The 22,222-nt window shown below is 35.6% G+C and overlaps 1 protein-coding gene across 1 annotated transcript in view; it reads left to right on the top strand.

Moving 5' to 3' along the window:
* Positions 1–22,222, top strand: part of SCN7A (sodium voltage-gated channel alpha subunit 7) — a 96,154-nt gene that overhangs the window by 32,717 nt on the left and 41,215 nt on the right. The window contains exons 9-13 of the mRNA XM_038001981.2: positions 2,471–2,612; positions 7,597–7,803; positions 17,077–17,173; positions 19,944–20,182; positions 21,262–21,435. Coding sequence (XP_037857909.2) covers positions 2,471–2,612; positions 7,597–7,803; positions 17,077–17,173; positions 19,944–20,182; positions 21,262–21,435 — 859 coding nt within the window. The remainder of the gene's footprint in view (positions 1–2,470; positions 2,613–7,596; positions 7,804–17,076; positions 17,174–19,943; positions 20,183–21,261; positions 21,436–22,222) is intronic.

The following is a 22,222-nucleotide window of genomic DNA, read 5'->3' as shown; positions in this document are numbered from 1 at the left end:
CTAATCACCTTGGGAGTTAGAATTTCAGTATGAATGTGGAGGGGACACAAACATTCAGACCATAGCAGAAGTATGCAATGTGGAATACTATTCATCCAATTTTATAAAAAAAAGCAATAGTCAGACTAATTCAATGATTTCTTCAAGGTCAAGAAGCTAGTAAATGGCAGAGCTGGGACTTACACAAGAATCTTTTATTTTTTATTTTTTATTATGCTTTAAGTTCTAGGGTACATATGCACAACGTGCAGGTTTTTTACATATGTATACATGTGCCATGTTGGTGTGCTGCTCTTATCTTCTGTTTTCAAGAGTGCTCCAGAGCTAGTGAGAATGACCAAGAGAGACAATATAAATCTATCATTTGGAAAGAAGTTTTGGGAGAAAAGAAATATGAAAGATATGCTGATGGAAGCCGCGATAACTCGGGCCGGTTGTCCTGGCGCACAAAGAGGCAAGGCTGCATGTTTGAGGCCAACCTGGGCAGCACTGAAAGCCTCACATCCATTTAAAAAAAATTAAAAAGATATGCTGATATTTCACTTATTTGATCTCTTTCATGTTTTTATGGCTATAATTTACATTAATAAAAACCTCGTTCTTAAAATCAGCATTTCAAAATAATTCTTAAGCGAGATGACAAAACTGTCATGTCTCGTTGTCCTATAATTTCAGATGAAAATTACAATTCATAAAGGGGAAACAGGGCACTTCTCAGCAATGTGTGACTCACGTAATTCCCTCCTGTTGCTTTGCTCAGCTGGGATGACTTGGCAGCCATCTGTAAACTCAGCTCTTTCTTATACTCTGGTGCCCAGATTAACAAAAGGCTCATGGGGGAGGACAGCATGAGTTATATGGTTTAGTTAAATTCAGGGGATTTTGACATTTTCTCACTTGCTCAACACACAGACACACACACACACACACACAATCACACACATACATATATATAGTTTGTTTGTTTGAGACCGAGTCTTGTTCTGTTGCCCAGGCTGCAGTGCTGTGACTCAATCTCTGCTCATTGTAACCTCTGCCTCCTGGGTTCAAGTGATTCTCGTGCCTCTGCCTCACAAGTGGCTGGCATTACAGGCATGTGCCATCACGACTGGCTAATTTTTGTGTTTGTAGTAGAGGTGGGTTTTCGCCGTGTTGCCCAGGCTAGTCTTGACCTCCTGGACTCAAGCGATTCACCCACCTTGGCCTCCCAAAGTGCTGAGATTACAGGTGTGAGCCAATGCACCCTGTGCCCGGCCTCAGCACATATTTTTTTGCCCCGCTCCTGCTAGGCTCCCATTCTATTCTCATATCCAAATGGTGAGCCCATCGCTTTGTATCTGTCCCATCCCATTTCAGCTAATTCCTTTTATGTACATTGCGAGCTCAAATATGACCTGAAATACATTTTGGATATACGTACGTGGTCATGGATATTCAGGATACAATGGTATATTTCAAGGCAAGAAAAGAAAGTCATGCAGTGTTTCAACTGCAGCAGTCATACTTGGCTGCATGGTAAATTATCCCAAAACAACAAGACAACAGAACTTCATTTGCTCAGATACTATGGGTCAGCAATTTAGCAAGTCCCAGTGCACGAATGATTTTAAACCTCTCTTTGTTCCATTAAAACTAAAACAAGTAACATGACTAAACCCAAAATAATATGAGAGAAAACTACACAAGGGCATGGAGAGAGGAAGCATGATTTACTGGGCTACCATTGTAATCATGGAACGCAACACCGAAGCTCTTAAATGGATAGAAATATGAAGACTCCCTGAAAGAAAATAAAATAAATATTTAATTGGATCTACCTCCCCATGTGCAAATACTGCTTATAAATTATCGATGCAATAAGTGTTTTCTCATCCTTAAATGGTGGGTTCTAAAGGCTTTACATGAAGTCGTTTGAAAATTATACCCTCAACCATTGCAGTTGTATTTTTATCAGTACTATTTTCCATCAGTTCACTCTGATGTTCAGATATTTCCCTTTTGATATTGGAGTAGTAAAGATATAGTTGATACAATGCATTTTATTCTTGAAAAATGGTAAGATAATAGATTTCAGTATTCTCACCACAAAAAAAGTATGTGAGGTATGCATGTGTTAATCAGCTCCATTTTGCCACTGCACAATATATACATATTTCAAAACAGCATGTTGTACTTCACAAATATATACAGTTTCTCTTTGTCAATGAAAAAATAAAGAAATAGAAAAAAAATGGTTTGGCAAAAACCACTTTTGAGGCCCCTTTTTATTTTTGCTTAATTAACACCGTTCACTGTATCAACTTAAAATCTAACTCATGTGTGACTTTTTAGCAGGCAATTGTTTGGGAGAAGACATTATTCTCCCTGTGGAAAAGTGAGTTCTCTATCACTCAGGACAGATGTTCTGTAGTTATGATTTGGCCATAATGTCACCTAACAGTAAGCAGGTTTTTTTCTTTGTCTTCTTTAGTCAGTGTCCTGAAGGATATGTGTGTGTAAAAGCTGGCATAAATCCTGATCAAGGCTTCACAAATTTTGACAGTTTTGGCTGGGCCTTATTTGCCCTATTTCGGTTAATGGCTCAGGATTACCCTGAAGTACTTTATCACCAGGTAAGAATAGAAAGAATCTGTACTGTAGTTAGGAATGGCACCATGCCCTCGCTTCTAAGATAGTGGTCAAATGTAACATAGGTTTTTAAATTTTTACGTGCAGAAGAATTGGAAGACAAAAGAAAAGAGAACTAGAATTACTGAATGTCAAATTATAAGCTGGCCACAATGCCACGTGTATTATATCTTACTTAATCTTTGAAACAATTCTACAAGGTCAGAGAGAGAGAGAAGAGAGAAGAGAGAGACTGTATGTGTTTGTTTGTGTGTGTGCTTTTTATATGAAGACACTAAGATTTGGAGAGGTCGAGTAGCCTCCCAAAATTTACAGCAGTTGAACCTCCCAGATCTCAGATCATAGTCTTGTTTCAAAGCCTATGATATTATGCATTTGATAATCACTAAATAAAGTACATTTCTAGGTATTAATTCTTTAGTTAAAACATTTTGAATTTATGACATTACCAGGTTTTAAGCAATTATTGAATATATACAGTGTCCTATTTCTTTTTGTTCTTCTATTTCCTCTTATCCAGTTCAATATTCAATCATGTTCCAGTTACCATAACAGAAGGCTTACTGTAATGAGAATTGAAATTCAAATTCTGAGAATCTGTGTTCATAACTAATTATGTATGTGTCATAGTTTCTCAGGTATGATGCTCATTAAAATAGGGATGCAGTTTTTCTTTGAAGAGAAGTTCTATCATAGTAGAAAATAGTGTTATTTTCAAAGCAGCATTACTCTAACTTCTGAAGTTATTTATAGTTGAAGGAGAACATTCTTTATTTTTAAACCAACATTCATACACATCCAATTCATGCTTATTTTGGTTGACTTGATAAATTTTGGGCAATATATGTGTATATATGGGTCATCGATTATGATAGGCTAAAGTAATATATTTGGGGCACAGAGTTTCATAATATATTGTTAAATGGAAATCAAGTAGACCAAACATACATGCAGCATAATTGTATTTTTGGTAAAAATAAAGAAAATATTACAAGTGACATTTTTACACAAACTATATTTTTCTAATTCTGTTAGACTGGTACCTCCATTGGTATTTCCAGTCTCTTTGATAAGATTCAGTGTTTTCTCCAAAGCACTAGGAGGTTCTTATTTCTAAAATAATTTTATCATGTTATTCTTCTTCAAAATATCCGTCAGTGTTTTTCAAATTCCCATAGGCCAAAGTTCCAACTCTATATGCATGATATATAGTGCCCTTCAAGGTCTCATCTGCCTACATCTCCTGATTTATTTCTTAACATACTCTAATATATGCTTTCTGTATAATTATTTAAAAGGTTTGCTGCTTCCTAAATGAGCTTTTCTCGTAATGTCATATTTCCATGTATGTTATACCCTGTCCCTAAATTTAAGTTTCCTCCTATCTGCCTTCAGTTTCATGCTTCAAATTTATGCTGTGAAACCATGATTTCTTCTTTGAGCTTTTCCCCAAGCCCAGTGTAGGAGTAAGGCACATCCTACATGGAATGCCACGGGCCACTATACTTTCCTCAGATTGTGGTGTTTTAGTTGCTTGTCCAGCTATTTTCCCACTTAGAGACGAACTGCCTGAGAAACTACCTGCTAACTTTTTATCTATCTGAGGAAAAAAATAATAATTTTTGTCTTATTTTAATTTTTGTTGCTTTCTGAGCATCTATACATAGAATGCTTAATGGAACTTTAATAAAAATGTAAGTGAATTTGTATGGACTATATCACTGTATATGCTATGATAATACAGGTTTTGCTCTTCACTTATTACCCCCAAAATGTATAAAATAATTTTCTCATTAGCAATTGTTTTAAGACAGTTCTTTCCCTCTACCAAAGAAATAGGGAACCAGTCTGGAAGTGTCCTGCTGTTAGGGGCCTCAGGATCTTCATTATTGTACTCCAAGTTTTCGTTTGCTTTTTATACTTTAAGTTCTGGAATACATGTGCAGAATGTGCAGATTTGTTACGTAGATAAACATGTGCCATTGTGGTTTGCTGCACCCCATCAACCCATCATCTATATTAGGTATTTCTCCTAATGCTATACCTCCCCTTCCCCCCACCCCCCAAAACAGGCGCCCCGGTGTGTGATGTTCCCCTCCCTGTGTCCATATGTTCTCATTGTTCAACTCCCACTTACGAGTGAGAATATGTGGTGTTTGGTTTTCTGTTCCTGTGTTGGTTTGCTGAGAATGGTGGTTTCCAGCTTCATCCATGTGCCTGCAAAGGACATGAACTCCTTCTTTTTTATGGCTGCATAGTATTCCACGATGTATATGTGCCACATTTTCTTAATCCAGTTTAACATTGATGGACATTGGGTTGGTTCTAAGTCTTTGCTATTGTGAATAGTGTACTCCAAGTTTTTACTGACTAATGTAGATAGAGTTTGTTTTGATTTTGTCTAGATTTGTACGCTGAGCATTGCCTTAAACTGAACTAATTATGAATAGGGAAATTTAGCAATTCTTCCCAAAGAGTATAGTATATGTTTTGGAGATTATTGTTTTCTATTAATTCAAAATATATTTATTTTATCCAAGTATTCTGGTATGCTGTGGGTACAGAAATGAACAAAACAGTATCAACCTTCAGGGAACAAAATTATGTTTACAGTATAGCTAATATTTATTGGGAACTCGGGATGTGCTAAGATCTTCGTGTATAATGTTTCATTTTATATTCTTAAAAAGCATTGAAATAGAGGTCATAGCCTCTATTTCAAACTAAAATGTAATAAAACTAGAAATTATATACTGTTTTATGCTAATAAGAGCATATGCTTTTATGCTCCACTAGAATTATATAGTGGAGAGAGCAAAAGTTCTGAATTCAGGCATTCCCTCATAGACTGTGAGATCTTGGTAGCTTTTTTCCTATCTAATTTTCATTTGTCTTCTGTGTATTGAAAGCAATATTGAATAAGATAATAAACATAAAGTATAGTTGTCCTTCAGTATCCATAGGGGATCAGTTACAGGACCTCTGGTGGATACTAAAATCCATTAATTCTCAAGTTCCTTAATGTAAAATGGCATAGAATTTGCATATAACCTACATACTTCCTGTATAAATTATCTCCTGTATAAGTTAAATGAGATTACTCGTAATACCTAGTACAATGTAAATGCTATGTAAATACAGTCACGTGTTACTTAATGACAGGGATACATTCTGAAAAATGTGTCATTAGGTGATTTCATCATTGTGTGAACATCATAGAGTGTACTTCCACAAACTTGGATGATGTAGCCTACTGTACACCTAGGCTATATAGCGTATGTAGCCTATTGATCCTAGGCGGCAAACTTGCACACCATGTAACTATACTGAATACTGTAGGCAATTGGAACACTATGCTAAGTATTTGTATAGGTGGGCATATAAAAGATACAGTAAAAACATAGTATAAAAAACCAAAAAAATTGATATACCTATATAGAACAGCTCCATTAGAATCTTTTGAGATCACTGTTGTATATGCTGCTGGTCACTGACCTAAATGTTTTTACATGGTATGAGACTGTACAGTTGTTACACTGTATTGTTTATAATGACAAGATAAAATGTCTATATGTTCAATATAGATAAAATTTTAATATGTATAGTTTGGACCCATGGTTGGTTGAATCCACAGAAATGGAACCCATGAATACTTGGAACCAACTCTATTTACTGATGTGCATGGCCTGAAGGGTACTTTTTTTTTTGAGAGATAGTGTCACTCTGTCACCCAGGCTGGAGTTCAGTGGTGTGATCATGGCTCACAGCAGCCTCAACCACCCTGGGCTCAGGCAATCCTCCCACCTCAGCCTCCTGAGTAACTGTGATGGTATTTACAGGCAAATACCATCACATCCAACTAATTTTTTTGTATTTTTAGTAGAGATGGGGTTTGCAGTGTACTTTATAATACCTATTCCTGACTGCTGAATGCACTACAGTAAATAACAGGTACTTCAGTGACAAAATATTTAACCAGTCCTAAATAGTTTACTCACTGTGATGATAGGGCTTATTAAAAATACTTTTAAAGACAAATATACTCTAGGTCAAGAAATTATTTCTCATTGAAAGTTTGAACTTTCTATTAATCTGTAAACATTCTTGACTGTTACATCCACACAATTATTTTCTGTAGATAATACTTTTCTGTTAATTTAATTTCTCATTTGTTTTCTTAAATTTTGTTCATGTACTTTTGATCGATGAGGTTAAATCAATGGATAATATTTTATATTTGTAATGCTCTACTTATAATTTTTTAAATCTTTTAATTTTCTGATCTGTCTTAGGCAGTTATTATGAAATAAAAAGCTAGTCAGTGCTATGTTTGGCAATCTAAAATGTTGTAACTTGCTATCCATAAATGTCACCCACTGCACTGCCTTCATGTAAATGGGTAATTTGACTTGCCCATGTAGCTTGTCTAAAGGTTCTTCACCAAAGTAGATACTCTGACAGGCAAAGAAATAATTCTGCTCTCCATTCCTTGTAAAGACTAATTTTTTACTTTGCTGTGATTTTTCCATAAAGTAATAATCAGAAAAAACAATCTCCAAACATTCTCTGACTTCGTTAAGCTTCATATATTTAAAGATTCTTCTGCAAAGAAAATAACTTTCCATGTTGAGGCTGTCCAGTTTCTATATCGAGAAATGACAATTATTTCAAATGTATTTTCTCTATCAATGAAGACATAAAAATCAAATACTTACCCTGAGTTAATTAAATTACTAATTTTCCCTTGGTTTTACAGCCTATATTTTATATCTCACATGCATGTCTCAAGTTCAAAAGGTTTTCATTTATTTCTTCAGGTGGAGCCAGTGCTTAAACAGTCTTATGATTATTTTCCATTTATGGCTACATTATTTTCCTAACAAAATTTTGCCTTTTATTTTAAAATAGGAGAATCACGGAAGATAAATAACATTTTATTCTTTTGCCTTACTTTCTACCTTTCCTTAGATACTTTATGCCTCTGGGAAAGTCTACATGATATTTTTTGTTGTGGTAAGTTTTTGGTTTTCCTTTTATATGGCAAGTTTGTTCTTAGGCATACTTGCCACGGCCTATGAAGAAGAAAAGCAGAGAGTTAGTAAAACATCTAAGAAGATTGAACCAAAATTTCAACAGACTGGAAAAGAACTTCAAGAAGGAAATGAAACAGATGAGGTATATATATGTGTGTGTGTGTGTGTGTGTGTGTGTGTATATATATATTTTTTTTATCTTGAAACAACCACCATTTATTTGCTCATGATTCTATGGCTTAGGCTCAGTTGAGACAGTTCATCACTGGTCTCATGGTGGTCACAGATTGCAAAAACAGCAGGGGAACAAGCACCAATGCCAAGTGTCACATTTGTTATTGTCCAGTGGGTAAAGGAAGTAACATGGCCAAGGTTAGATTTAAGGTGGAAAGGGATTTCCTAAGGGTATAAATAAAAAGAAGGAAATCTGTGGCTATTTTTGCAAATAATCTACCACACTTATGATTTTAAAAAAATATTTATTTATTTATTTATTTATTTATTTATTTAGAGACAGAGTCTCACTCTGTTGCCCAGGCTGGAGTGCAGTGGCGCAATCTTGGCTTACTGCAAGCTCTGCCTCCTGGGTTCATACTATGATATTTTTTTGTTTGGATTTTAGTTCTTTTTCTTAGTGATAGTGGTGTTCTTTATTTTTCTATGCAGTTTTAAATTTTTAAATTTTTTATAGTTTCAACATTTTTTTGAATTTTAAATAGTTGCTTTATTAGAGCATCTTTTTATTATTATTATACTTTAAGTTCTGGGATATATGTCTAGAATGTGCAGGTTTGTTACATAGGTATACATGTGCCATGGTGGTTTGCCGCACCCATCAACCTGTCATCTGTGTTAGATATTTCTCCTAACGCTGTCGCTCCCCTTGCCCCCACTCCCCGACAGGTCCCGATGTGTGATTTTTCCCCTCCCTGTGCCCATGTGCTCTCATTGTTCAACTTCCACTTATGAGTGAGAACATGTGGTGTTTGATCTTCTGTTCCTGTGTTAGTTTGTTGAGAATGATGGTTTCCAGCTTCATCCATGTCCCTGCAAAGGACATGAACTCATTCTTTTTTATGGTTGCATAGTATTTCATGGTGTATATGTGCCACATTTTCTTTATCCAGTCTAACAATACTGGCAAACCAAATCCAGCAGCACATTAAAAAGCTTACCCACCACAATCAAGTCGGCTTCATTTCTGGGATACAAGGCTGGTTCAAAATAAGTAAATCAATAAATGTAATCCATCACATAAATAGAACTAATGACAAAAACCACATGATTATCTCAATAGATGCAGAAAAGGCCTTCGATAAAATTCAACACCCCTTCACGCTAAAAACACTCAATAAACTAGGTATTTATGGAACATATCTCAAAATTTCAACTTTTAGATTCAGGGGCTACATGTGGAGGTTTGTTATGTGGGTATATTGTGTGACAGTGAGGCTTAGGGTACAGATGATCCCGTCACCCAGGTAGTGTTTGGTACCCAACAAGCAGTTTTTCAGCCCTTCCTTGCCCTCCCCCTTCTCTTCCTTCTCTAATAGTCCCCAGGGTCTGTTGTTCCCATTATTAGGTCCATGTGTGCCCAGTGCTGAGCCCCCCCGCCATTTAGTAAGTGAGAACATGCAGTATTTAGTTTTCTGTTCGTGTGTTAATTCACTTAGGATAATGGCTGCCAGCTGCATCCATGTTGCTGCAAATGACATGGCTTTTTTGTTTGTTTGTTTGTTTGTTTTTAATGCTTCTTAAACTCACAGTGCTAGAGGTGTCTTTTTAAGGTCTTGGAGTACATTGACTTCTAATAGATGTTTATATCTGTGTGTAATCAGAAGATCAAAAAATATTTCAATAAGAGAGCTTGCTTTTGCTACAACTTTGAAAAATGTCTGGTGTTAATGCAAAAGTGACAGAATCTTCCATAATTTAGAAATTAGAAAGTATTAAAAGGATGGATAAAATTACAGTACTGAAGTTGTAGACAGAAATAAAATTAAGTTTTTGGCTTTCTAGTTCTTCCCAGAGGAAATGCACTATGTATCATAGTACAGGGAATTATTTTATTCTTGAAATAATTAAATCCAGATTAATAAAACCTAACAATGTTTTACTGTAATTTTCAACTACCTTAGTGTTGTGCTTTAATATTTTTTTCAGATTATTTAGCCTCATAGCAAAAACTTTGGTCTATTAATTTGAAAGTATTGACAGAAGTTGCATTAAGGAAGTTTTGGAAAATTGTCTTTAAAAATCTAACTGTGCATAAGTGTGCTTAAAGAAGGGACCAGATGGAAGAAAGCAACCAGAAGTAGCTTTCTAATATTCTGCAGGACCTGGCAATCTCACATGTCTTCCTTGAACTACCTTTCTGGTAAATGGGAAAAAGGTCTACATTGAGCCAGAGAACAAAAAATGGAGAGGAGCCATACCCAGAACCCTCTCATAAAGAGCATAAAAAGACAAGGGGGAAAAGTAAAGGGCCGAGATACACTCTGCCACGAAGTGGAATATGTAGTAAGGTACATTAATACCAAACATCCCTACTAAGTCAAAGAGGGAAATGTTGACTCCCCTGTATATAACCCTTTTATTAAGTCATCACCAGTCAAGAAACTTTAGGAAGCTATTGTACCAAAAAGTGGGATCTGAACAACATGATGTAAAATCATACTGAATGACTCGATAGCTGCTTGTGTCCATAACATGCATACCATTGAACAAGAAGCAATTGTGGACTGTGTGAAGAAAACATGTATAAAAACGGCTATTGAGTATTCCCATTATATATGAGTAAGCCACAGAAAAACAAATTTCAAAAGCTTTCTGTTTCTAAGAAATGAGCCCGGGGTCCTTCAGATTGAGTGATTAGGGTTTGAATGATATGTTGAATGTGTAATTTGTTCTGAAGAGGTATTTCACAATCTTAAGGGCTTATGGCTGCACTCAATTGTATCCAAGAATGTAACAATACTTCTCTGATCCTAAATGAAATGTTTTATTAACTCTGCTTATGAAGAACTTGGATGTTTCCCAGTTTTACAATATTTCCACTCATTTTTCTGCTCTGGATCACATTTTCTGATTTTTATTAAAATTTTTAATCATAACCCATTTCTTTTCCTGGAAGATTCCTAGAACATTTTATCAAGCAGAATTTTCTGGGAAGTAAAAGTATACACTATTTGTGCAAGAATTTTCCCGTTTTGTTTATAAAGACAAAAACTGGAAAAAATAATGTAAAATGGAACAAATTGAGGGTTCTACAGGTCACTGACCTGCTTGCAAACCAGTGAGATGTCAATTCCAATGCTGGAATTGCCGGGATATTGCTCAGGTGCTTCGTATTCTCACATTATAGGAAAGCTGTTGGTCATATTGGCCAAAAGCACAGCTCTGCAGTCAGATAAATGTGGATTTCAGCCCAATTTAGCTACTTAATAAATGAATGATGTTTGCCAAGTTTGTTAGCTTTCCTAAACTTCAGCTTTTTTTATCTGTAAAATATATATAAAGTACCTGTCTTATGGGTTGTAGTGAGGTCCAAATGAAATAAATGCATGTAAAGCACTAAGCATTGCTTACACTATACTAAGCAACTGAAAAACGTTATGAAGAATATTAATAAAATTATTATGAAATGTCAATATTATGCATCATGTTGAAGAGAGCTTTTACACAAACTTTTGCGCTCAGCAATCTATATTAAGAACACTTGATTTTTATGGAAAAAAATCATATTGAATAAACTCACATTTTAGAAGTGAATTATCTCATAACAATATAATAACATTAATATCATGCAACATTTATTGCTTATTTACTATGTTTCAGACTCAATGCTAAATTTTTACATACATTGTTGCCTTTCTACTGTGACAACCCTTTGAAGTATTAGAATTATCTCAGTATTTCACATTAGAAAATTGAGGTTCAGTCTCCAAAGTGGGAAATGTAGAACTAGCCGTAATATTATACAAGATATTAAAATGTTTATATTATTACACTATAAAATTTAATTCATGGTAATAAAGTTCATAAATAATCAGTCACTAATTATAGAAAACACAAGAAGGCAAATGCAAGAAGGCATGGTTGTTCCAGTAGAGAAACACTCAGAAACATAAAATTCTTGTCTTTGATTCTATTTAGGTATAATTAAAAGAATAATAAAAGTGACGATAGCAGTCACATAAAATGTTTATTGAGTGTCAAATATGCACCAGACATATGATAAGTACCATCATGAATTCTTGAGTTTAATCCTCACTGAGGAGTTCCAGCCGCAAAGATTGATCTATACTCACTGATATTTGATTTCACAACACTGAGGAATAGAATCCATCATTTACCACTTCACTTCCTCATTCCGGAGGCTCAGTGCTGAAACAGTAGCACTCCTTGCAGGTGAAACTTTCTTATGAATTGTTAACTACTGGCGAAATCTCAGAAAGATAATCATGTATATAAAATTGTTGGAATACAAATATTTAAAAAAAATATTTATCACATTTAAAATGATAGTCATAATTCATCTAACTAAAACATGATTGACAATTGTACAAAGCACTGGATATAAAAAGTTTTAATAAACACAGAGTGTCTATCTTCATGAAGCTAATGGTCTAATGGATAGATAGACTATCAAATTATCATAAACACTAAATTGTATCTCAAGGACAATAAATTATGTGTTTCTTGCTGTTATGAAATAGAAAACACAAAATACCAGATACAATATATTCTTCCCAAAATTTGAGTTAAGTCTAATAAGCGTCTTGATCCAATTGCTTTTTTCCCCCCAGAGACTATAAGAGAGAGAGGAGTACATTAAATTACACTGAAATGATACAATCTACCTAATACAGAGTGTGAAAAAGTCTAAAGTATAAGCAACCCAGAATCTTTACAAAATAAATCATGTTGGAAAAAATAAATTAAATTACAAGATAATTGATAAAACTGCCAAGTATATAAAATATTTGAACCTGTTTGTATTTTGATTAGAACAAATCAACTGTAGTGATGTTTTTGAGTTATGAATTGGGTATAATATGAGTACTGGTTAATACTAAGGAATTACTAATTTTGCTAATTGTGATACTGGTGGTGTTATTTATATTTTTAATATTTTATCTGAAAAGTGTATTATCTCTGAAATTTCATTTAAAATAAATATTTCAGAAAATAAGTAGAGTGAAGAATAAATGGAAAAGGAAGAATAGAACATTAGTAATTGTTGAGGCTGGATATTGGTTCCTCGGTGGTTCACTCTATTATTCTCTGCTTTAATAAATTAAAGGAAACTGGGGCAAGTGGAATAAAACAGAGAGACATGGTCCTTTGAAGGCCTTTTATAAAGGATTCTCTGAGTCAGAGAAGGTTTCTATGAGAAACTGACACTTGAGCTGAGATGTGAAGAATGTGTCCAACCTAAATAGATGGAGTAGGCAGGGTGAGTCAGAGAATTAAAAAGGCCAGCATGGCTGCAGGAAAGAGTAACCCTGAGTTCATGACAGACTTGTCAGATATTCAGGTAAATGCGAGACATGTGACCAAGTTCTTCCTTATTACTACTTCCACTCCAAAAAATACTTAAACTAGTTTTGAGAAAAAGAATCCTAGCCACCTTTTCCAGTTTAATTTTAATATTGGATTGTCAAAAGTTCAGGCATATGCCCTTGTTAGCTCTTAAATGTCCCATAAAGGAAGGGTGTTGAGTAACAGTCCTCTCAATTTTCATTGTAAAATAGCTGTGTCCTTAGTATTTGGCCAATGTGTGGGCATTTATTCGATATTTGTAAGAAGCTCAATCCAGGTGAATATTTTACTAGGCAGACATGTGGTTTATTCATTTCATATTCTGAAATCTATTCATAGTTGAAGCCAAAGTAGTAGATAATTGAACACTAACTATATCAGCAACAGTATTATTACCACGTACTTTATTCCCCATTCCCCACCCTGGACAATTATCTTTACTGAATTGCTTCTTAATGCGATTCCAACAAACATTGTCCCTATCTGAAACGGCTCTATGAAGAGTAATTAATTCCTCTCCATTAAGGATATAATCAAGGATATTATTCACTATGTCTCACAGTATCGTCTTTAGGAGATACACATATAAGAAATCCCTGCCAGATCTTAATAACAAAAAATTACTTCTATTGGTTTTTAATGTCATGAAAATTTGAAATTGCATAAATTATAACTTACATTTTATGTAAACTTATAGTTCAGCTAAAAATAGTTTCTAGAATAAGCATAGTTTAAACAACAACAACAAAAATCTAACCCTTACATCCTGAACTTTTTTGAGAAGGAGTCTCATTCTGTCGCCAGGCTGGAGTACAGTGGTGCGATCTGGTCTCACTGCAACCTCCACCTCCCGGGTTCAAGCGACTCTCCTGCCTCAACCTCCCAAGTAGCTGGGACTATAGGCATGCCCTACCACGCCCAGCTAATTTTTGTATTTTTGGTAGAGACAGGGTTTCACCATGTTGGCCAGAATGGCCTCAATCTTCTGACCTCATGATCCGCCCGCCTTGGCCTCCCAAAGTGCTGGGATTACAGGCGTAAGCCACCACACCTATCCACATCTTGAACTTTTAGATTACTTTTTTAAAAGTTTCTTTTTTTTTCTCAACTTTTATTTTAGATTCGGGGGTACATGTGCACATGTTACATGGGCAAATTTCATGTCACCGAGGTTTGGTGTAGGAATGATCCCATCACCCAGGTAGTGAGCATAGTGCCTGGTAGGTAGTCCTTCAACTCTTGCCCACCCGCGAGACTTCCCCCTCTAGTAGTCCCCAGTGCCTAATGTCTATTGTTCCCGTCTTAATGTCCATGTGCACACAAAGTTTAGCTGTCACTTACAAGTGAGAACATATGGTATTTGGTTTTCTGTTCCTGCCTTAACTGGCTTAGGATAATGGCCTCCAGCTGCATCCATGTTCATCAAGCTGCAAAGGACATGATTTTGTTCTTCTTTTAGAGTGGTATAGTATTCCAGGGTACTACATTTTCTTTATTTAGTCTACTGTTTATGGGCATCTGGAATGATCCCGTGTCCTTGCTGTTGTGAATAGTGCTGTGATGAACACAAACGTGAATGTGTCTTTTTGATAGAATGATTTGTATTCCTTTGGGTATATATTCAGTATTGGGACTGCTGGCTTTAATGTTAACTCTGTTTTAAGTTATTTAAGAAATCTCCAAATGGCTTTCCACAGTGACTGAACTTACATTCTCACCAGCAGTGTACAAGCATTCCAATTTCTCCACAACCTCACCAACATCTGTTTTGTTTGTTTGTTTTGGTCTTTTTAGCAATAGCCCTTCTGACTGGTGGGAAACAATTTCTCATCGTGGTTTTGACTTTTGTTTCTCTAATGATTACTGAGGTTGAGCATTTTATCATATATTTGTTGACCACAGTGTACCTTCTTTTGGGAAGTGTCTGTTCATGTACTTTACCTACTGGGGAAAAAGAAAAGAGGAACTGGAATTTAGACCTACAGAGTCTGTCATCGGTCTCAGGAAACCCAGTATGCAGTATGATTGGCTTTATCCTCCTCTAGCTGTAGTATTTGTGAAATTGCAGGAGTCTTGACTGATAGTGAAATAATGTAACGATTTTCATGGTATCTATTATACCATTGAAGATATACCACAGCAGAACTTGCCAGCCAGAATGTTGGGTTGGGTATTGGCAAGCTTCAACCATTAACTCCCTCAGTGGTGGGGCAGTGGCAGCCCCTTGTCAGTTAACTCTATTCAAGAGCAGTCTTTACCTATTTTCCCCAAGTTAACAAATACACAGATAGTGTCATCCTTTGCATGTGTCAAATGTAAAAACAGTTGGGGATCACTATAGTGTAATATCATCCATCCATTGTCTAGTTCTTAACATTTAAATTCAAATACCGCTTTACATCTGATCACTGGAAACACCTATGGTCACACTCCTCAAAGTTATCAATGCATAGAACTTGTAATATCTACAACAAAGCCTGGAAGTTTTAACTATCTTACCAATGCAAGATCAGTAAAGCAGAAGATCTCTTAAAACCATTATTGAAGAGACATGATAAACAGAAATAAGTAATTCTCTTACAGAATTATGCCTGTCCTACTCATTTAATATCATACACGGTCTATCTAAGACAACCCTCACAAATCTATTCCATTGCTTGTTATTTTTCAAGACTTATTATCACAATGCCAAACAATTTTTTATTTTATCAAGATCATTTACAAAGTTATAAAGCTAACATTATCCTAACAAAATTTAAGATGTTAGAAAAATACTCTGTTATTACTTAGTAGTATGTTTCCTGATTGGATATTTTGCAATAACCCTAAACTGTATATTGGATTATTTGTCAAATATGGATCATACCACAACCATTTCATGGTCTTTGCTCCTTTAATATTTGATCTCAGACCTCACAGTATAAAATTTTATTTAATTTTAAGAACTCCTAAATCAGTTTAATAACTGCCTAAAGATTGGCAAGTGATAGAACCCAAAAATTCTGGAACACTCTTAGTGGGAATGTAAGTTAGTACAGCCACTATGGGAACAGTATGGAGGTTCCTCAAAAGACTAAAAATAGAGCTACCATATCTTTCAGGGATCCCACTTCAGGGTATGCACTCAAAAGAAGGAAAGTCGGCATATTGAAGAAATATCTGTACTTCCGTGTTTGTTGCAGTATTATTCACAATAGCCAAGATATGAATAAACTTAAGTGTCTGTCAATGGATACCTGAATAAAGAAAATGTAGTATATACACAACGGAATATTATTCAGCCATTAAAAGGAATAAAGTCTTGTCATTTGCAGCAACATGATTGGAACTTGAGGTTATGTTAAGTGAAATAAGCCAGGCACAGAAAGACCAACTTCACATGTTTTCAGTCATATGTGGGAGCTAAAAATGTGGATCTCATAAAAGGAGATAGTTTATTGGTGGTTACCAGAGGCTGCAAAGTGTATGTATGAGGGGATATGAAGAGAGGTTAGCTAATGGGTGCAAAAAATATGGTTAAATAGAAGGAATAAGATCTAGTGTTCAATAGTACAGTGACTCTAGTTAATATTCTATTATATAGTTCAAAATAGCTGTAGGAGAGGAATTGAAATGTTATCAATACAAAGAAAAGATAAATGTTTCAGATGATGTGCATTCCAATTAACCCGACTTGATCATTACACATTGTATGCATGTATGAAAATACCACATATACCCCTCAAATAGGTACAATGATTATGTATCAATTTAATAAAAAGAAAAGGCTCCAGGAGAATAACTGGAGCTTTTAGCAAGGTTGTGCACCTTCTTATAATCTTGGACCTGCAAAGAGAGGATGCCAGTATTAAACCATCAAATTCCTTTTCAGGCCAAGACCATACAAATAGAAATGAAGAAAAGGTCACCAACTTCCACAGACACATCACCGGATGTGTTGGAAGATGCTACTCTCAGACATAAGGAAGGTAAAGTACTAAATAATTAGACATTCACTATTGAAGGTACTACTCATAAAATTCACTTTTAAAGAAATTCAGCAATTTCTTTAGAATCTTAGACAGTAACACAACAAAAATTTAAGAAATATTTGAGAATATTAGGATAAGCCATGCATAAAAAGTTCAGAATCATGGTGTTTTAAACATTGGAAAGAGTGACCAAAGAGTACCAAATAATTTTCTTTAACATTAAAAACATACTGACATATTAAATTGTGACTAAGAATAGAGATTGTGGTATATAACATTAATATCTCAAGGTCCTTTCTAGACTTATCTCTACATTTTTATGTGTAACCAATAATTATTTATCATGGACAATATCAAAAGGCATTAATTTGTAAAGCATGTAAATCTAGACATTATAAGTCACAATGTTCTCAACTATGTTCCATATTTGTTTTCTTGAGAGATGTCCCTACATTTTTCTTCTAATACATAGTTTGCTTCATTTTCTTTTGTCTAACTCAGCCAAGCATGAACACAATAGAGGAAATTTAATTCATTCAGCTTTTTTTTTCACACACAGATTTTTTTTTTTAATTAAAATTTAAGTTCTGGGATACATGTGCAGGACGTGCAGGTTTGCTACATAGGTGTACATGTGCCGTGGTGATCTGCTGCACCCATCAACCCAGCATCCAGATCTTAAGCTCTGCATGCATTAGGCACTTTTCCCAATGTTCTCCCTCCCTTTGCCACCTACCCACTGACAGGCCCCTGTGTGTGATGCCTCCCTCTCTGTGTCCATGTGTTCTCTTTGTTCACCTCCCACCCATGAGTGGGGACATGCAGTGTTTAGTTCCTGTTCCTGTGTTAGTTTGCTGAGAATGATGGTTTCCAGCTTCATCCATGTCCCTGCAGAGGACATAAACTCATTCTTTTTATGGCTGCATAGTGCTCCATAGTGCATATGTGCCACATTTTCTTTATTCAGTCTATCATTGATGGGCATTTGGGTTGGTTCCAAGTCTTTACTATTGTGAATAGTGCTGCAATGAACATACGTGTGCATGTGTCTTTGTGGTAGAACGATTCATAATCCCTTGAGTATATACCCAGTAATGAGATTGCTGGGTCAAATGGTATTTCTGGTTCTAGATCCTTGAGGAATCACTACACTGTCTTCCACAATGGTTGAGCTGATTTACATTCCCACCAACAGTGTAAAAACATTCTTATTTCTCCACATCCTCGCCAGCATCTGTTGTTTCTTGACTTTTTAATGAGGCCAATTCTAACTGGCGTGAAATGGTGTCTCATTGTGGTTTTGATTTGCATTTCTATAATGACTAGTGATGATGAGCTTTTTTTCATATGTTTTGTTGGCCACATAAATGTCTTCTTTTGAGAAGTATCTGTTCATGTCCTTTGCCCACTTTTTGATGGGGTTGTTTTTTTCTTGTAAAGTTGTTTAAGTTCCTTGAAGATTCTGAATATTAGACCTTTGCCAGATGGATAGATTGCAAACATTTTCTCCCATTCTGTAAGTTGTCTGTTCACTCTGATGATAGTTTCTTTTGCTGTGCAGAAGCTCCTTAATTTAATGTGATCCCATTTGTTAATTTTGGCTTTTGTTGCCATTGCTTTTGGCGTTTAGTCATGAAGGCTTTGCCCATGCCTATGTCCTGAATCATATTGCCTAGGTTTTCTTCTATGGTTTTTATGGTTTAAGGTTTCACATTTAAGTCTTTGATCCATCTTGATTTAATTTTTGTATATGGTGGAAGGATGGGGTCCAGTTTCTGTTTTCTGAATATGGCTAGCCAGTTTTCCCAGCACCATTTATTAAATACAGAATCCTTTTCCCATTGCTTATTTTTATCAAATCCAGCAGCACATCAAAACACTTATCCACCATGATCAAGTCGGCTTCATCCTGCGGATGTAAGGCTGTGGTTAGTTGTCTCATGCCGAGATGATTAACGACATGGACACATGTGAAGTGGGTTAACAGACAAAAAAAAAAAGGGAGAGAGAGAGAAAGCTTCCTCATGCTGAGACAGTGGGTTGCCCAAGAGAGGGTTTCCCTTCATTCAGTTTTTTATTAGGATAGAATATTTCTGTTTTTGAATTCCATATCAGAATTCTGTCTTCAAATTTCCCTTTGCATGCAAAAGTCAAAATTGTCTATTAGTTAGAACTTAAAACAATTTGTAAATGTTTAACCTTCTTCCCTTTCTCCCTCTCTTCCTTCCTTCCTTCCTTCCTTCCCTTCCTTCCCTTCCTTCCTCCCTCCCTCCTTCCTCTTTCTTCCTTCCCTTCCTTCCTCCCTCCCTCCTTCCTCTTTCTTCCCTCCCTCCCTCCCTCCCTCCCTCCCTCCCTCCCTTCCTTCCTTCCTTCCTTCCTTCCTTCCTTCCTTCCTTCCTTCCTTCCTTCCTTCCTTCCTTCCTTCCTTCTCTCTCTCTCTCTCTCTCTCTTTTTATTTCCTTCTTTTGGCAGAGTCTTACTCTGTTGCCCAAACTGGAGTGCAGTGGCACAATCTCAGCTCACTGCAACCTCTGCCTGCTGGGTTCAAGCAATTCTCCTACCTCGGCCTCCTGAGTGGCTGGGATTACAGGCACCACTACACCCAGCTATTTTTTGTGTTGACAAGGTTTCACTATATTGGCCAGGCTGATCTCAAACTCCTGACCTTAGGTGATTCGCCCACCTGGGCTTCCCAAAGTGCTGGGATAACAGGCATGAGCCACTACACCTGGCCAGAATGTTTAACTTTTGTATTCTTTCATTTCAGAACTTGAAAAATCCAAGAAGATATGCCCATTATATTGGTATAAGTTTGCGACAACTTTCCTGATATGGAATTGTTCTCCCTGTTGGTCAAAATTGAAAGAATTTGTCCATAGGATTGTAATAGCACCATTCACTGATCTTTTCCTTATCATATGCATAATTTTAAACATATGTTTTCTGGCCTTGGAGTGTTATCCAATGAGTAAATCAACTAACAATCTTCTCAACATTGGAAACCTGGTAAGACTCTCATTGTACATTATTTTCACTTGTAGTTTCTTATCATTGAACTTTTCTTTGTTCATCATTATTCCAATTATTTTATTCTGTAACTCCAATGTGTGGTAATATGCATAATTATTGAATGAAGCCTCGTGTTTATGCTTCATCCCTCCAACCCCTGCTTTGTAAATGCTCTTATCATTGAATAGTTTTACAGCTGGAATTTAAAATTCCCCAGTTTAAATTTGGGATTCATAGTCAGCTGCTTGGCAGTTACATTACATGGAAATTATTTATTGCCCCTCCCTTCCCAAACATACAGTCTCTTGGTACCATTAGCTCATAGATCAGAGTAGGGCAGAGGTGAAATAACAAGCACCTGACTCCTGAATTCTTAATTCTGATTAAAACAGCAGTTGGCCCTGTCTGTTCTAACCTTGTATCTTTGCCCAGGATTGGAACTTATCATTTTAGCCTGGTATTTTTGAGATTCACCTGTCCTTTTTCACATACAATTCAAAAGACAAAACAAATTCCTGTGAGTTTAAAAATAGGTCACATTCAAGCAAATGTATATTGTTTAAATGTATTTTCTTTCCCTGTTGTTGTTGTTTAGTTGCTTGGTACTAATAAAAGCAGCCAAACTGCAACAAGTTTCAAATTATACATTTATTTGGTACCAAAACAGCAATTTAGTGATTTCTGCCAGTACAGTTTTTAAAGGACAGCTTCCATAGGTTCGTGCTGTTTTTTCAGAGGTTGAAAAATTAAATGTCATATCATGTGCTCCGTACCTCAAAAATAATCATTCAAACTTGAAAGGTCTTCACCCTGAAATATTCGTTTGTTTTCTTCTAGGATGAATTTTATTAAAATAATAAAAGATTCTGTATATAATGTTTGACATTGGATTGTTGAATAAAATGTATCAGTCTGTCCTTATAATGCAGACTCCACAACTAACCAGATCTTGATAGAGAAGCTGTGAAGAATGTGACAGTGACAAGTAAACAGTGTGTGTTACAGAGTTTTTGTGTGAAGATTCTGATACAGCTCTTGGAATCATATTCTCACCTGTGTGTTTGGTTTTCATTTAGGTTTTCACTGGAATTTTCACAGCAGAAATGATTTTTAAAATAATTGCAATGCATCCATATGGGTATTTCCAAGTAGGCTGGAACATTTTTGATAGTGTAATAGTGTTCCATGGTTTAACAGAACTTTGTCTAGCAAATGTTGAAGGAATGGCTCTTCTTCGATTATTCAGGATAGTAAGTAGAATCCAATACCTAACTTTTATTTGATCGAAGTTTATCTCCGTTTCTGCAGACATAAAATGGGGCTACAGTAATACCTATCCCATTGGGACATTGGAAGTGTTAAATGAATTGATTAATATATAAAGAGTTTATTGCCAAGGGAAGAGTAAGCAGTCTCCAATGCTGTTATTTGACCACAACATTAAAGGAAATAATGCCATATATGCAGGAAATTTGAGATACAGTTTTAGGAAGCAGGGTCAGGGTAACTGAGTACATTTTGGAAAGCAAGAAAATTAGGAGTCTCTAAAGTAGAATTCTAATATGACACCAAGAAGCCGAAATAAGGTGAGTATTTCTAAATGTCAGGTACAAAGGAAGACCAGTCAGGCCAGCAGAATGTTACTATAATAATTGTTAGGTAAAAATTAGTGTATGTCTATGAGGTAGGGTAATGGTGAGACTCAGAAAATTAAACAAAGGAGTAATGTTATTAGAATAATGTTTATTGAAATAATAAGCTTTTGATAAGTTATACATGGTCACATTCTGGTGACAAGTTGAAGGAATGTAGCAGGAATTAAGAACAATTAAGTCCATTTGATCTTATTCTAATGGTTACTTCCTAGAGAGCAGCTCATTCAGAATCCTGTCTTAAATCCTCATCCATAATATTTTCTAATAAATAAGAGAAATATATACAGGATGTTGTCACTAAATTTATGGAAACAGCACTGGCAATTGCAGAAAATGTGCTAAAAGATAGTATCAAAATATTTTAAAGGCTGGTAATGGACTG

The sequence above is a fragment of the Chlorocebus sabaeus genome, chromosome 10, assembly GCF_047675955.1.
Source record: "Chlorocebus sabaeus isolate Y175 chromosome 10, mChlSab1.0.hap1, whole genome shotgun sequence".
Lineage (NCBI taxonomy): Eukaryota > Metazoa > Chordata > Mammalia > Primates > Cercopithecidae > Chlorocebus > Chlorocebus sabaeus.
This window is presented reverse-complemented; position numbering and strand designations above follow the sequence as displayed.